Below are 15,819 nucleotides of genomic sequence, written 5' to 3'. Positions count from 1 at the left end.
ATGACTTGAAGCAACACTATTGGTGGCGGAAGATGAAGAAAGACATTGTTAGACATGTCTCTCGGTGTTTGAATTGTCAACATGTGTAGTACAAACATCAGAAATCGGGTGGTTTGACTCAGCAATTGGTGATACCGGAGTGTAAATAGGAGAGCATCACTATGGTCTATATTGTAGGCTTACCACAGACCTTGAGGAAGTATGATGATATTTGGGTCATTATGGACTGGTTGACTAAGTCCTTACACTTTATCCCAGCGATGACATCTTATTCTTCAGAGCGATTGTCTTAGATTAACATCTGAGTGATTATCCGCTAGCACGGTGTTCCTCTTTCTATTATTTCAGATCGTGGCACGGAGTTCATATCACACTTTTGGAGAGCTGTACATCGTGAGTTGGGCATGCAGGTTGAGTTGAGCACCGCATTTCATCCTTAGATAGATAGGCAGTCCGAGCGTACTATTCAGATTTATAAGGATGTGTTGTGGTCATGCTCTATGGATTTTGGGGGTCAGTGGGATCAGTTTCTACCTCTAGTAGAGTTCCCCTACAGCAACAACAATTAGTCGAGCATCTAGATGGCTCCGTAATAGGCCTTATATAGGAGGAAATGTCGTTCTCTGATTGGTTAGTTTGATCCCAGTAAGGCTAGATTATTGGGCACAGATTTGGTTCGTGATGCTTTGGAGAAGGTAAAAGTGATTCCGGAGCGGCTTCGTACAGCTTAGTCCAGGAAAAAGAGCTATGCAGACCGAAAGATTCGAGATGTGGCTTACATGGAAGGTTAGAAATTTCTTCTCCGAGTATCGCCTAGAAGGGCGTGATACGACTTGGGAAGAAGGGTAAGTTGAGTCCGAGGTTTATTAGCTCATTTGAAATCTTGGAGAGAGTTGGGGAGGTTGCTTATAGGCTTGCATTGCCTCCTAGCCTAAAAGGGGTATATCTGATATTTCATATTTCCATGCTTCGGAAGTACCATGAGGATAGGTTACATGTTTTAGACTTCATCACGGTACATCTTGATGAGAATTTGACATATGAGGAAGAGCAGGTGGCTATTCTAGACCAGCAGGTTCAGAAGTTGAGATCTTAAAATATTCCTTATGTGAAGTGTGTTGGAGAGGTGAGCCAATTAAGGAGGCTACTTGGGAGTCCGAGACCAATATGAGGAGTAGATACCCGCACATTATTTCCAGTTCAGGTACATTCTATGTCCATTCGAGGACGAGCATTTCTTTTAAAGATGGAGAATGTAACGATCTGATAGGTTGATTTGAGTACTGCCTCTCCTTTCTATGTTTCGAGACCTTTCGTAGTTCAATTTTATAATTTATTACTTGTGTGCGTAGTCCGTATCAATTTTTGAAAAGTTTGTATGTGAAATTTTAAAGAAAATGTGATTTTTTTACTTTAAATATGGCTAGAGATGACTACGATCTACGTTTTTGGTAGGTGACCTTGGATCGGTGCTTTGATGATTCCGGTAGGTTCGTATGATGATTTTTGACTTGTGAGTGTTTGGTTAGGGTCCCAGGTGACCCAAGGTCATTTCGGCGTGTTACGTGAAAAGTTGGAAATTGAGTTTAAGCTTTGTAAATCTTGTGTTTTAATGATCGATTCTTGAATTCTGATGTTATTTTAATAATTTAAGCTTGCGAACGAGTTTGTATGATGTTATTACACTTGAGCTTATTTTACACCATTTTTGAAACCTAGACTCCATAGAGGCGATTTTACAGAGCAATTTCGTCCAAACTTCATAGGTTAGAAACTTTAACTTTGTTTTCATTCAATTTCTATTACTTTTTCATGAATTTCATCATCAAATCTAAGATTTATAGAGTAGAAATTGGGGGGTTTTGGATAGAATTTAGGAATTTTGTAAAACTTGAGATTTAGACCTCAAATTGAGGTTGGATCTCGAAACAAATCACATATTCGGGCTCGTGGGTAAATGGGTAATGGGGATTTGATCTTACTTTCGGATTTCGACCATGTGGGCTCGGGTTGACTTTTTGTTAATTTTTTCAATTATGTTAAAGATTGAACCCTTTTCATTCGAGGGTAGTTTCTAAAGCTTGTTTTGACTTATTTGAACAATAATTGACTAGATACGAGTGGTTTGGAGGCTTGTTCTAAAGAAAAAGCCGTGTTGTATTGTTGATTTTGTACCGAAAAGAGGTAAGTGTCTTGGTTAACCTTGATTTGGGAGAAATAGGGTATAATCGAGTCTATATTCTATATGATCTATGTGTTGGGGCCTGTTTATATGCAAGGTGATGAGTGTATATATGTTGGCCATAGGATAAGCATGCGGGTATAATTAGCCTTACTTGTGCCATGTTTCTTGTGTATTATATCTTCCATACTTTAGACAGATTGTATAATTCTTTAATTTCTCATATTTATGTTATTTTCTATGTTGAAATTATTGAGATATTGGATGTTGAGATCGTTGAATTATTGATTGGTTGTTGGTGCTATTTGTTGGAAGATTCTCATATGACGAGTTGTGTTCAAATACTATTGTTGATGTTGAATTTGCTTCCTACCTTGCTTGATATTGTATTGTATATGATGCTTGGTAAGGAAGAGTGAAATGCACGAAGGGTGTTTCCGTGCTTGTGAGAAAGAGTGAAATTCACAAAGGGTGTTCTCGTGCTTGTGAGAAAGAGTGATTGTACACGAAGGGTATTTTCGTGCCTTATTCATATATGGATTTCATTACACGAAGGGTGTTTCCGTGTTTCAGTGAAAGTGAGGCTATGCACGAAGGGTGTTTCCGTACTTGTTATTATATTATTATGTGAGGATGAGAATGAAAGCACGAAGGGTGATGCCGTGCAGTTTTTTTAATTTCATTGCTCTTTACTTGATGTTCGGAATGTGGACTTGGCTTTGTAGCTTCATTATTTACTTCTAAAAGGTTTGAAAATGTTGTAAAACTATGAGTTGAGGCTTTCTCAATGACACTTTACTTTACTTTCTCGTTTTATGCCCTTTTTCTTGTGTACTAGTTATCCCTTTCACTTGTTGGTACCCTGTTATTACACTTCATAATTTATATATATATATATATATATATATATCTTGTCTTAGCTTCATCACTACCTCGTCAGGGTTAGGCTCGACACTTATAGAGTACATTGGATCGGTTGTACTCGTACTACACTTCTATAGTTCTTGTGCAGATTCGGATATCGGTACCAGCAAAGTCCTGAGAGCTGCTCTCCATTCGCATGCCTCCGAGTCATCTTCTTATTTCTTTTGTACTATTTCCATTTTTCAGACTGTGTTGTACTTCTTTCAAGATAATATATTTAGTAAACTCTAGTAGCTCATGTACTTGTGACTTCATGTCATGGGATGGTTGAATGTTTGCGTTGATTCTAGACTTATTATGTATACCTTTTGAGTTGATTTTACTTTATATTGTTATCTTGTCGCTAGTCGTTAATTAATATTGGCTTGCCTAGAAAGCAATGTTACGCTCCAGCATGACCCCGATTGGTTGGGATTTTAGGTCGTGCCTTATACATTGATATATCATGGGTAATCTTGAATCATGGTATACTTTGTTTGAGTATGCATATTAAATGTATACCTAATATTGTTTGTGTACTATACATTGATAGACTATGATTACTTTGAATCATTGTATTCTCATATTCTTGATATACTACACATTGGTATATTCTCATATTCTTGATATACTACACATTGGTTAGCACAATTTGTATAGTATACCAAATTTTAGGATTTGCCGGTTTAACTATAAAGAACAAAAACTATACAAAAGAGTGATAAAACTTTATTATCAAAAAACTTAAATTTTCATATAAAATTTTAAAAAGTCATCTATAAATATACAACAACAACAATAATGACGTAGTGAAATCTCACTAGTGGGGTCTGGGGAGGGTAGTGTATACGCAGACCTTACCCCTAAAGACCCTTGGCTCAAGAAGACGAAAAGAGACAATATCAGTATCACCAATAGAAACCATAAGAAAAATAACATCATAAAAATGAGAAAGTAGATGCAAAACAAACGCGATAGACAATACATAGACCCGGCATTATGGTAAACAAAAGAGTAGTAAGACACAACATTGTCACTAGCTTACATCAACAAAAACCCTACCAGACTAGCCTCACAAAGGTACGAAGTAAGGGAGACTTAACTACCTCCTAACCTATAACCCTAATACTCGACCTCCACAATTTCCTATCAAGAGCCATGTCCTCGAAAATCCGAAGCCTCACCATGTCCTGCCTGATCACCTCTCCCCAATACTTCTTAGGTCGTCTTCTACCTCTTCTTGTGCCCTCCAAAGCCAGCCGCTCACACCTCCTTACCGGAGCATCTGGGCTTCTCCTTTGTACGTGTCTGAACCATTTGAGCCTCGCTTCCCGCATCTTGTCATCAATGGGAGTCACGCCCACCTTCTCCTGAATATCTTCATTCCTAATCTTATCCATCCTAGTGTGTCCGCACATCCACCTCAACATCCTTATTTTTGTTACTTTCATCTTTTGGATATGTGAGTTCTTAACAGGCCAACACTCAACCCCATACATCATGGCCAGTCTAACCACCGCTTTGTAAAACTTACCTTTGAGTATCGGTGGCACTAAAAAGGGGTAACGTGATAACACAATCTAATTATGATCTATTAATAAATATGTAGTTAGAATACTAATACTAATTATAAGATTCGATTATTTATGTGAAAAGAATAAAAACAAATATAAAAGTAAAAGAAAGTGACAAAAATTTTGACGAAAAATTTTAGTAAAAAATAACAGGAAAAACTAAGATAAAAATAATAATAAAAAGGGAGAAAAGTGACAGATGTTTTACACGAAGAAATTTTACTGGAAAGAATAGAACAAAAAATAAATAAAAAATAAGAAGAAAATAAGATAAAAAGAGTGAGGGATTGGCACTAGAAAGAACAAAAAAAGAATAAAAAAGAAAGATTAAAAGGAAAAAAACTTATAAATAAAGAAAATAAAAAACAAAAAAGAGTGCATAATTTTTTTTTAAAAAAAAATAAAGCAAAAAACCAACAATAAAATAAAAATAAAACAAAGTAAAAAAATGATAAATATTTTTGACGAAGAGATTTTACTAATAGTACAAAATTAAAAAAAAATTAAAGAAATATAGCAAACTTTCATAAAAATTAAGACCAAAAAATAAATGAAAAAGAGTAAGAGATTATTACTAAAAAGAACAAAAAATAAATAAATAACTATAATAATAAGAAAATAAAAAAGAAACTAAAAAATAGTGCAATATTTTATAGAGAGAAAGAAAGAAAATGAAAAAATTACAAAAAATTAGAAAAAGAAAAAGACAAAAAAAGTGAATAAAAAAAAGGAGATCATAGGAAGGGAAAGGGCATCCAGGTAATAAAATCTTCAAAATTGACATATTTTGTTATTTTCAGAAAAGGAAGCATTTTGGTTATAAAGTTTTTTAAAAAAGATCTTAGTGTCTTTTTCTCAATATATAATTGTTCCTTGATAATACTAAATGATAATGCCTAGATATTTTACAATTTTCTTAAAATAATGCGAAAACATGAATCTACTACTTTTAAAAACATAAACATTCTTTTTTCCAACATCCTATATCATAACCTATCATAACCTGTGTATGATGACCCGATAGGTCATTTATAGCTTTAACCTTCAATTCTGTGTTTTGAAACCCCGAATAGCTCTATTTAACCTTTCTCAATTTGCGTGCGTAATCCGTATCTTTTTCCTGAAGGTTTTATGTGAAAAATTGACGAAAATGTAAAATCGTGCCTTAGAACTCATTCGAGTTGACTTCGGTCAACGTTTTGAGCAAACTGACTCGGATCAGTATTTTGATGGTCCTGGTTGGTCTGTATCGTGATTTGAGACTTGGGCGTATGCCCATATCGAATTCGGAAGTCTCTAGTTCGAATTGTCGCAATTTATTAAAAACTAGAAGCTTAAAGGTTTAAAGAATTAATAAACTAGAAGTGATGGGGTGGTCGCGTTCGCAGAGCAAGAGGGGCAGTGACCTTCGCGTTCGCGGATTGAGAACCGCATTCGCACAGAAGGGGAGATCGGCTGGGTGCGTCAGGCCTTTAGCCTTCATGTTCATCTGTGAAGGACTGCGTTTGCGTGTGAAGGACCGTGTTCGCATGTGCTCAGTAGTGCTAAGCATCATGTTCGCAACCAGGCCTCGTGATTGCGTAAGGTCTTCAGATGCAGTTTCTTATTTATTATTCACGATCGCGACATAGGTCCCGTGATCGCGAATCGTATCACTAGGCATAATCATTTAAGTACTCTATTTAGAGGGTTTTGGTTATTTTATCATATTTTGAGATATAGAGCTCGAATTTGGGCGATTTTGAAGAAAATTTTCATGATTTGGATTGGGGTAAGTATTTTTTATCAAGATTTATTTATTATTCATGATTCCAACCATTATTATAGTGTTTGATTGGTGAATCTGGTCAAAGAAATTGGAGATTTTTGTAAAAAGTTTCTAAAGTAAAATTGATGATTTAAGGGTCCATTTGATGTCGGATTTGGATGAAACACATATATTTAAACTCGTATGGGAATGTATGTTCGAACTATATGATTTTGTCGGGTTCTGGGGTGCGTGTCTGGGGTTGACTTTTGGGTTAATTTTTTTATTTTAGTTAAAGATCGAAACTTTATTGTTTGGGATTATTTTCTATGACTTATATTGATATTATTAAGTCATTTTGGATATATTCGAGCCGTTCGGAGGTTGATTCACGCGGAAAGGGCTTTCTCGAGTATTGATTTAGCTTGTTTGAGGTAAGTATCTTACCTAAATTTGATTGAAGCACTAGTTGCCTAAGTTATTTGTGATAGTTACGTGCTATGGGTGGCGCACATATGTGAGGTTGAGCCCGTGTGAATGCACCGAGGTATTATTCATGCTCGGGGTAGTGCTTAGTCTATGATATATCTTGTACTGACTGCTAAGCTTCATGATGTGATGTTTCTTATATTTGTACCCCTTTTGTGAGCTATTTGAACCTTGTTTGAGGTTACATAGAGGTTAATCTCCTAATTGAACCTGATAATTGCTACTTTCGTGATGTAATTACCTGATTCGAGATGTGGTAACACACTTCACTCATGCATACACCTTAGTATGTCACTTGTAGTCCATGAGTATGAAATTTGAAATCCATTGTTCATGCACATATATTCATATATTTTCTACTTCCTGTGTGATATGGTTTAGACTGGTAGCACGTGAATATGTCATGCATTTGATATTTATGGTACGTGAGTTGTCTGTGCAGCATGTGGATAATAGTTCATTCCCCTAGGGTCACCCTCTCATATTTCTCTGTTGATGGTGTACACGCGGTATGAGGAAAGACTGGACAATGTTTGATTTGGTTATTGTATTTCTTCTTACTTGCAATTTCCTTGGTTGTTTACCTGTTTTATTAGTATATCTTCTCTATATGCTGGATTATAAACCGAGCAGAGCATGTTGTGTTATCTTGTGTACGAGGTGGCCTTATTTGTGATTTATGACTTGATTCTACTATTGCTCTGTAATTATGAGATTTATGAACTGTTCAGATGATTAGTGAGTATCATTAATAATTCTTGCTTATATTACCTCGTCGAGGTTAGTTATGATACTTGTTGAGTAAATATGGTCAATTGTACTCATACTACACTTTGCACTTAATTGTGAAAATCCAGGTATTTGACCGAGCCATCAGTAGCTGAGATATATTGCTGGGTTTATCTTTTGAGAGACGAGGTAGAGATGCATCTCAACCGCAGTTTTGGCATCTCTTTTTATTTTAGTACTATTATTTTCATTCAGACATTATTATTATTTTTGTATTCCAGACTTGTACTTCTGATTTGAGCTCATGATATTGTATTACCATATTTGAGAAATTTGTTATGTATCGACGTTGTTATTTGTTATTGGCCTTAGACTTTGTACTATTTCTGTTAATTCAGTATTTATGTTTTTCTTTTGTTATGCTTGCCTTGCCTTGTAAGTGAGTTAGGCGTCATCACGATTGGCTGCTGGTTTTGGATCGTGACACTTTATTTAAGTATGTATATTAAACGGTATACCTAATATTCTTGGTATGCTACACATTGATATATTATGATTAATTTGAATCATGGTATTCACATATTCTTGGTAACTACACATTGGTATAGCATGATTAGTGTGGTATATCAAATTTTAGAATTTGTCGATTTAACTATAAAGAACAAAAAAAGGTACAAAAGAATGATAAAAATTTTATTATCAAAAAATTTAAATTTTCTTAGAAAATTTAAAAATCATCTACAAATATAAAATAAATAAAATTTAAAAAGAACTAAAAAAGAGTAACATGATAACTCTCACTAATTATAATCGATTACTAATTATGTAGATACTATACTAATACATAATTATATGACTCGATTATTTATATGGAAAGAACAACAACAAATACAAACGTGAAAGAAAGTGATAAAAAATTTAGCGAAAAACTAAGATAAAAATAATAATAATAAAAGGGAGAAAAATGACAGATATTTTACACGAAGTGGTTACTGGAAAGAATACAACAAAAAACAACAAAAGAAAAATAAGAAGAAAAAAAGTAAAAAAGAGTGACGGATTATCACTAGAAAGAACAAAATAAATATAAATAAAGAAAATAACAATAAATAAATAAATAAAATAACTAAAAAGAGTGAATAATTTTATTACGAAAATAATAAAGTAAAAAACCAACAATAAAATAAAAATAAAACAAAGTCAAAATAGTGACAAACATTTTGGACGAAGACATAGTACAAAATTAAGAAAATAAATAAATGTGGCAAAAAAATCATAAATATTAAGAACAAAAATATAAAATAAAAAAAATAAGAGATTGTTAATAGAAAGAACAAAAAAGAATAAAATAAATATAAAAAAATAGTGCAATATTTTAAGAAAGAAAAAATTTAAAAAATAAAAAAAAGGAAAAAATAAAAGAAAAAGAAAAAGACAAAAAAGGTTAATAAAGAAAAAAAAAATGAGATAACTTAGGTGGAGCTTGGTCATAGGAAGGGAAAGGGCATCCAAGTAATAAAATCTTCAAAGGGACATATTCTGTTATTTTCAAAATAGAAAGCATTTTGGTCATAAAGTTTTTAAAAGGAGCTCTTAGTCTCTTTTTCTCAATATTTAATTGTCCTAGATAATACAAAATTATAATGCCTAGATATTTTACAAGTTCCTTAAAATAATGCGAAAACATGCACCTACTACTTTTTGGAAAATAAAATTATTTTCCGAACATCCTATATCATAACCTATGCTTCCTAAAAAACCTTGTGACCTTTCTGATTTGGCGGATTAAAGACCCCACAATTTTTTCTAATTTCTCCAGCGCGTCCGACGAGAATATCAATACTTGCCATTTTTATCATTGCATTTGAAAAACTCTGTCTGAAGGTATTCTCGTTGGAAGCAAAACCTGAAACAATTGAAGCACTAGAATTATCCAAGGTAAGCTCTTGATCAATCTTCAGAATGCCTTTTTGTAACATGATCTGTCTAAAGAACTGGTTGTCAACCGTGAAAGATGTATTTTGATCCAAAAATGTCGTTGCGGTGCTTTTTGAACAAGTTTTCAAGAGTTGGGCAGCCAAAGAAGGATCCATGGTGTTATCAGGTACTGGAGAAAGCCTATTTTGAAAAAAATTACAGTGTGCAACTCCGACAGTGTGAGCTCCTAATAGGGTCACCATATCATTTAAGGACAGCCCTTTGTTTGTGAACGATTGGAGGGCTTGTGGAACTGTAAATGATGGACCTGGCAAGTTTACATCCGCTGCATTTGAAACCAGGCCATCTCGCCTTCCAGTTGGAATGGCATAGCTAGGACCTCCAGCTATCGCTACTGCATCCCGCGTTGCTAGTGTTATTATGTCAGCGCATGAAACGGTTGATGGGCATAATGTTTCTATGCTTTTCTTAATTTTATCTATAAGCTCGAAACCTCGTACTGTTTGATTTGGTCCAGCGTTTCTTTCCGATTGCTTAGACTTTGTTGACTTTATGAGTATGGATGCATCACAACCCTGAAGTTCAGTTTTACGTTAAGTAAACGAACACAATTAGAAGCAATTATTTGAATTAAATATCTTGAATATAAATACAAAATATATTCTAATAATTAAAATTACGAGCAATGGGAAGCGATGTTGACAAAATATATTTTCCATCTCCAGGTGATAGTGCCTTTAACGATAAAATGGATATAAGAGATATTGCGCTCTGTGCATTAACTCTGGAATAATACTTGTGTAGAACCAGGCAGAGGTACTGTTTTGTACGGGGTTATATTCGTCACTGTTTCTCAACTATATATTTTTCATTTTGTATGCGTAAATATATATTTTTTCTGCACACTATATGTATATATAGACACACATAGACATTGTTTAAAAATAATACAAATTAAATTTATAAATGAGGAAAATGCATATTTTTAAGTATATTTGAGTATCATTTGTGTGAATTGCGGAAGATTACATGCTTATCAATGTGAATTATGTTCATTATGTATTTCTTATATGTATGAATGATCTTGTGCAGAAAAGGATCAAAAAGGAAAGAAAATTAGAAACAAAAAAATGCTGGAGAGTAAAATCTCGGATTGCAAAGTGGGGTTCGCTTTGTCAGACCGGGGCCGGAGCAAGAAAACAGAGAGCTGAGCGGTTTGGATTCGCGCGACACACGGATTATGGATTTAGCTCAGCTTCTCCTATCCGAATTAAGAGATGCCAAGTCCACCCCAATGCAACCCTATCTCGCATAAATATAATTTTAAGCCACCATTTTAGGGAGACAAGACTTTTGGAGGCAAAAACACGTTAGGATCAAGACTAAGGATTCAACTCTATATTTTTTCTTCTTTACTCCTATTTTTTCAGTATATTATTTTACTTAGCCTACCTCTCCCATGACTTTCCGGACCAACCAACTCGGATTGCCATTGTTATGAATTCTAGAATTATAGTTTTACACACTAGACATGAGTAGCTAAACTTCTAATCTAGGGTTTGATGGAACCTCTTGGAAGATGACTTTTTGTTACATTTAATATAATTTTACCGATGAATTTTCTCTAGTTGTTCAACTACATGATTATTTTTTTTTTTTTGATTGAAGGACCCTCAATTGACTATGCCTATTTATTATATATTCCTTGAGAATACATATTTAGGTAGTTGTTAAACAACATCACTTCTAACGTATGTGAGAAATCAATAATGTGGGCTAAAAGATGACTTTAGGAATAAAAAACATTGACATGATCATAGTGAACGGTAAGATAGTGTGAGGTAACGTAATTCTAGAGAATATGTCTAGTAGAGAATGCTTAGGCAAAATTATAAGAGATATAGCGTGAAGGATTTCAACAATGAGAAAATTATAACTCTAGGTCTCCTTAATCTTCTCCCAAACTTTATCCTCACAAGGATAATTTTACTAATTTTTAGTATTTGTTAGTTAATTAGGTTTAAAACAAAAATTATAATCTTTATAATTAGAAAATTATTTGAACTTGTATTTCTTAATAATATTGAACGGTTGTATCTAAGCCTTAGCTCTCTATGAGATTCAACTCCATACTCTACGATCGAATTTATATTTGCAGCGACTGTTTATCCTTTTAAAGACTAGAGTTGGGCATGATCATAAATAAGTACCTCTCCCTCCCAAAATGAATGATACAATTAAGATTTCGAGAATCAACTTCTTAATTTTTACCGTGAATTCAAATATAAAATCTTCAAATTTTATTAAATAAAAGTTATATATTTGTTAACTATATAAAAAATATTATAAATCACAATAATTGATAATTTAAAAATTTTAAAATACATAAGAAAAAATTACAATAACAAAAAACCCATTTGATATTCAAAATTTTAACTATATATTATTCTTGGCATGGAGGGAGTATTAATTTGCACAGGAAGTTTAGCCTTAAATCACTAGATACCTAAACCACTTAAAAGCCAAGTTGTGACTTGTGATAAGCCGACACCTCTTGCACAAAATTCTACAGACAATGTGGCGATAAATTTCACCCATGATCATTTAAGTCAAGTTTTTTAATACAAAAATTATTATTTTTGTAACACATTTAGTATAGCTTAGTTAACATAAATATAAAATTGGTCCAGTCTATAATTGACAATTGTGCGACGCACTGTTTACTATTTGCTTTGCTTATTAAGCAGTATTTTTGAATTGATGCTGCTTAATGGGCACATTTTGGCAATGAATTCAAGTATGAGCAGCGATGTTTAGTTTGTTAACTTTTTGTATGTTAATGGGTAATTTTGACAATGAATTAAAATATGAGCAGCAGTTTTTGTATTTAGTTTGTAAGTTCAAATATGAGCATCAATTTTTGCCATAATAACAGCTTGCTAACTGCAACGACCAAGTTATTATCAAAGAAGAAAATGATTACAAATCTTAAAGTGCATTCTAAGTTAATTCCATAGAAGAGCTAGCCCCTAAAAGAGGAAAGTGAAAAAGTACTAATCGCCAAAGAAAAGGAGAGGATAAAGTGTAGAGATGGACTTTAATGGGTAGGCTTGTTTTTTGTATGAACCCATTTGGAGAATGGGTCTTGGGCCAAGTTGGAAAATTAATGGGATCTTTACACAATTAGCCGGTCATATACATTGTTTACTTTTTTAGCTATATACATAGATTATATATTAATTATACACAACTATACACATATAATACATAAATTATGTATATATTATACATCCACCGGTTATTTTTAGTTTAAGTGGTTAGATTGGCTGCTATTTGGGTTAATTGTTTAAAATTAATTAGAGAATTAGGGCAGCATCACGTCAGTTTGCCGATCAGTATTTATATTTTCCAGTCACTTTTATATTTATGTTAACTATGCTATATTAAAATGACTTTTGTGTTATAAAAAAAGACTTGTATTACAACGCTTAACTTGAATGACCATTGATGAAATTTACCCGACAATATAGGAGCCCACCACGAAATGATAAAAATGGTAAAAATTGCATGGGGCGCCCTATTTGGTCGCCCCTTTTTAACTTATACCCATTTTATTTTTCTATTTGCATCCGTACCCATTTTTTTATTAAAAGCATTTTAAAAGATGATTTTACCATTCTTTAATAAAAGACTATTGACAAAGTGCATGACAAAAATTTAAGCATGTTTAGGCCGAAGTTTTAGCAAATAAACTAAAAAACTTCAGCTTGTTTAGACTGAAGTTTCGGATAAAACTCACGACAAAACTGTAGACTGCGTTACAAAACTTCAGCATGTTTTGGTATGAAATTTTAGCAAATGAACTAAATAACTTCAGCATGCATTAGCAAAAACTCTTTAGAAAAATACATATTGCAAGACAAAAACTTAAGCATGTTTAGTCTGGTGTTTTAGCAAATGAACTAAAAAACTTCAGCATATTTAGTGTGATATTTTAGCAAATAAACTAAATAATTTAAGCATGTTTAGTCTGAAGTTTTAGCAAATGAACTAAAAAATTTCAGCATATTTAGTCTGATATTTTAGCAAATGAACTAAATAACTTCAGCATATTTAGTCTGATATTTTAGCAAATGAACTAAATAACTTCAGCATGTTTTGTGTGAAATTTTAGCAAATAAACTAAATAACTTCAACATGCATTAGCAAAAACTCATTAGAAAATTACATACTACAAGACAAAAACTTAAGCATGTTTAGTCTGACCTTTTAGCAAATGAACTAAATAACTTAAGCATGTTTAGTCTGAAGTTTTAGCAAATGAACTAAATAACTTAAGCATATTTAGTTTGAAATTTTAGCAAATGAACTAAATAACTTAAGCATGTTTAGTCTGAAGTTTTAGCAAATGAACTAAATAACTTTAGCATGTTTAATTAGTCTGAAGTTTTAGCAAATAAACTAAATAACTTCAGCATGTTTAGACTGAAGTTTCGGATAAAATTCATGGCAAAACTATAGAATGCAGGATAAATAGTTTCGGCATGCATTAGCATAAAGTTTTAGCTTCAACGTAAAACAACTTCATGCTATAATAGCATGAAGTTTTAGCTTCAAGGTGAAACAACTTCATGCAAGTGTGATTTTGAAAATGAATCTCGACAAGTTTTTGATTTTTTTATAAAGCTGCTGAGAGTAGAGGAGGAGATCGTTTTATATCTTATGTCAGAGGTTTTATTGTCATATTATTATGGATATTTTGTGAGATGGCTACCAAATCAATAATTTTTAAAAATATGGTACATGTTAAAATGTGGCACAAATATAGGGTATGGCTGTAAATCCCCCATAAAAATGGTCGTGGGTGTTGGAGAAGAACGCTAAAAGAAGCCTGTGCGAGTATATTTGATCAAGAAAGCTATTCCCCGTTTCGATTTGTTTGAACCTTTTCGGAGTACGAAGTTAAATTAATTAATTTCTAGTGTAAATGCGAATATATGTTTAAAGTTTGTGAAATAAAACTTATATATTTAGAAACTATATAAAAGTAATATAACTCACAATAGTTAACAACCTAAAAACATATTTGCAAAAAACATGATAAAAAAACCTTATTTGATTTTTTAAATAGTACTCCCTTCGTTCCAGTTTGTGTGAACATATTTTCTTTTTGATCTGTTCCAAAAAGAATGATTCACTTTTAAATTTGGAAACAATTTAGCTTAAACTTACAATTCTACCCTTAACGAGAGCTTTTATAATCACACAAATATTTTGGGCCCCTTTTTGACTTGTTTAGGACCACAAATTGTAAAAGTTTTTATTTTTTCTTAAACTCCGTGCCTAGCCAAACAGGTTCACGTAAATTGGAAAGCAGAGAGTAAAAGATTTATTTTATTTCTAAACGGAGGGAGTAGTAGTTAGAGAAGAAAAAGTAAAACTTCAAGTAGTACACTTACTCTCACAAAGCAGTCATGAAAATGCATGCGAAGCAGAGCTGCAGTGATGGAACGGTCGCTATTGAACTGGTTTTGCACAGCTTGTCGTACAATAGTTTCAGCTTGTGGACAGGTAGAATTGTAAAAGCCAACTCGAAGTTGAGCTGAAACTAAATGAAAAACACAACAGAGAAATATATATGGTAATATCATTTTCACAGAACAGAAGGATGTTTCTGAGAGAGTTTTCTACAAATTGAAGATAGTTTGTACAGTGTATTCTGGGCTTTCCCTACTAGCTAGTGATGAAGCAGATCAAAGCCATTCAAGCAATATATATAGGTGCAGGAGAAAGGGATTCTGACGCTGGCCACATGCATCGTCAACGAACACCAAGTGGGCATGTCTTTCGGTTCACAATCTCATACGCGTTAATGCACAAACGGCTAAATGCATCCAAGTGGCTTCTTACGTAACCTCTTAGGGTGGTAATAATGCATGCATTAGCCGTTCGTATTACTAATTTTCCTTCTTAGTACCTTTTTTCAATTTATGTATTATTAATGCAAGTCTTAGTTATACAATCTAGTTGGTATTATTCTATGCGTAACTAATGCATAGTAAATCATGATATTAGAAATACCAAGGCTATTAATGCGTGCGTTAGTATGATTAAAAATAAATTTATCCTTAAAATTTCTTAAAGCTAAAGAATATGGAGGGCATTTTAGTAAATGACTAATTTTCTTTAAAATTATGCAATGCATTTTAATTTTTAATACACCACACTAAACGTGGATAAGAAATAATCTATGCATG

The 15,819-nt window shown here is 33.0% G+C and overlaps 1 protein-coding gene and 1 long non-coding RNA gene across 2 annotated transcripts; both read right to left on the bottom strand.

Annotated features, from left to right (window-relative positions):
* Positions 1–9,140: 9,140 nt before the first annotated feature.
* On the bottom strand, positions 9,141–15,314 carry LOC104118432 (peroxidase 44). The gene is made up of 2 exons (XM_009629662.4): positions 15,022–15,314; positions 9,141–10,137 (listed from the first exon to the last, which is right to left on the bottom strand). Exons 1-2 carry the CDS (start codon positions 15,211–15,213, stop codon positions 9,376–9,378), a joined length of 954 nt encoding a protein of 317 aa, XP_009627957.1. The 5' UTR covers positions 15,214–15,314; the 3' UTR covers positions 9,141–9,375.
* LOC138902823 (uncharacterized) lies at positions 10,545–15,015 on the bottom strand. Its single transcript, XR_011412509.1, has 2 exons — positions 13,829–15,015; positions 10,545–13,532 (listed from the first exon to the last, which is right to left on the bottom strand). It is a non-coding gene; the product is annotated as an uncharacterized lncRNA (long non-coding RNA).
* Positions 15,315–15,819: the final 505 nt, after the last annotated feature.

This window comes from Nicotiana tomentosiformis, chromosome 1 (genome assembly GCF_000390325.3).
Source record: "Nicotiana tomentosiformis chromosome 1, ASM39032v3, whole genome shotgun sequence".
Lineage (NCBI taxonomy): Eukaryota > Viridiplantae > Streptophyta > Magnoliopsida > Solanales > Solanaceae > Nicotiana > Nicotiana tomentosiformis.
The sequence above is the reverse complement of the archived record's forward strand: the minus strand, read 5'-3'. Positions and strand labels throughout refer to the sequence as shown.

What these genes read in the sequence shown, in the direction of transcription:
- LOC104118432 (XM_009629662.4), bottom strand. Translation starts at nt 15,213, where the DNA reads ATGATATTACCATATATATTTCTCTGTTGTGTTTTTCATTTAGTTTCA. An exon ending in TTCATGACTGCTTTGTGAGA is followed by an intron (nt 10,138 to 15,021) that starts GTAAGTGTACTA and finishes ACTGAACTTCAG; the next exon opens with GGTTGTGATGCATCCATACT.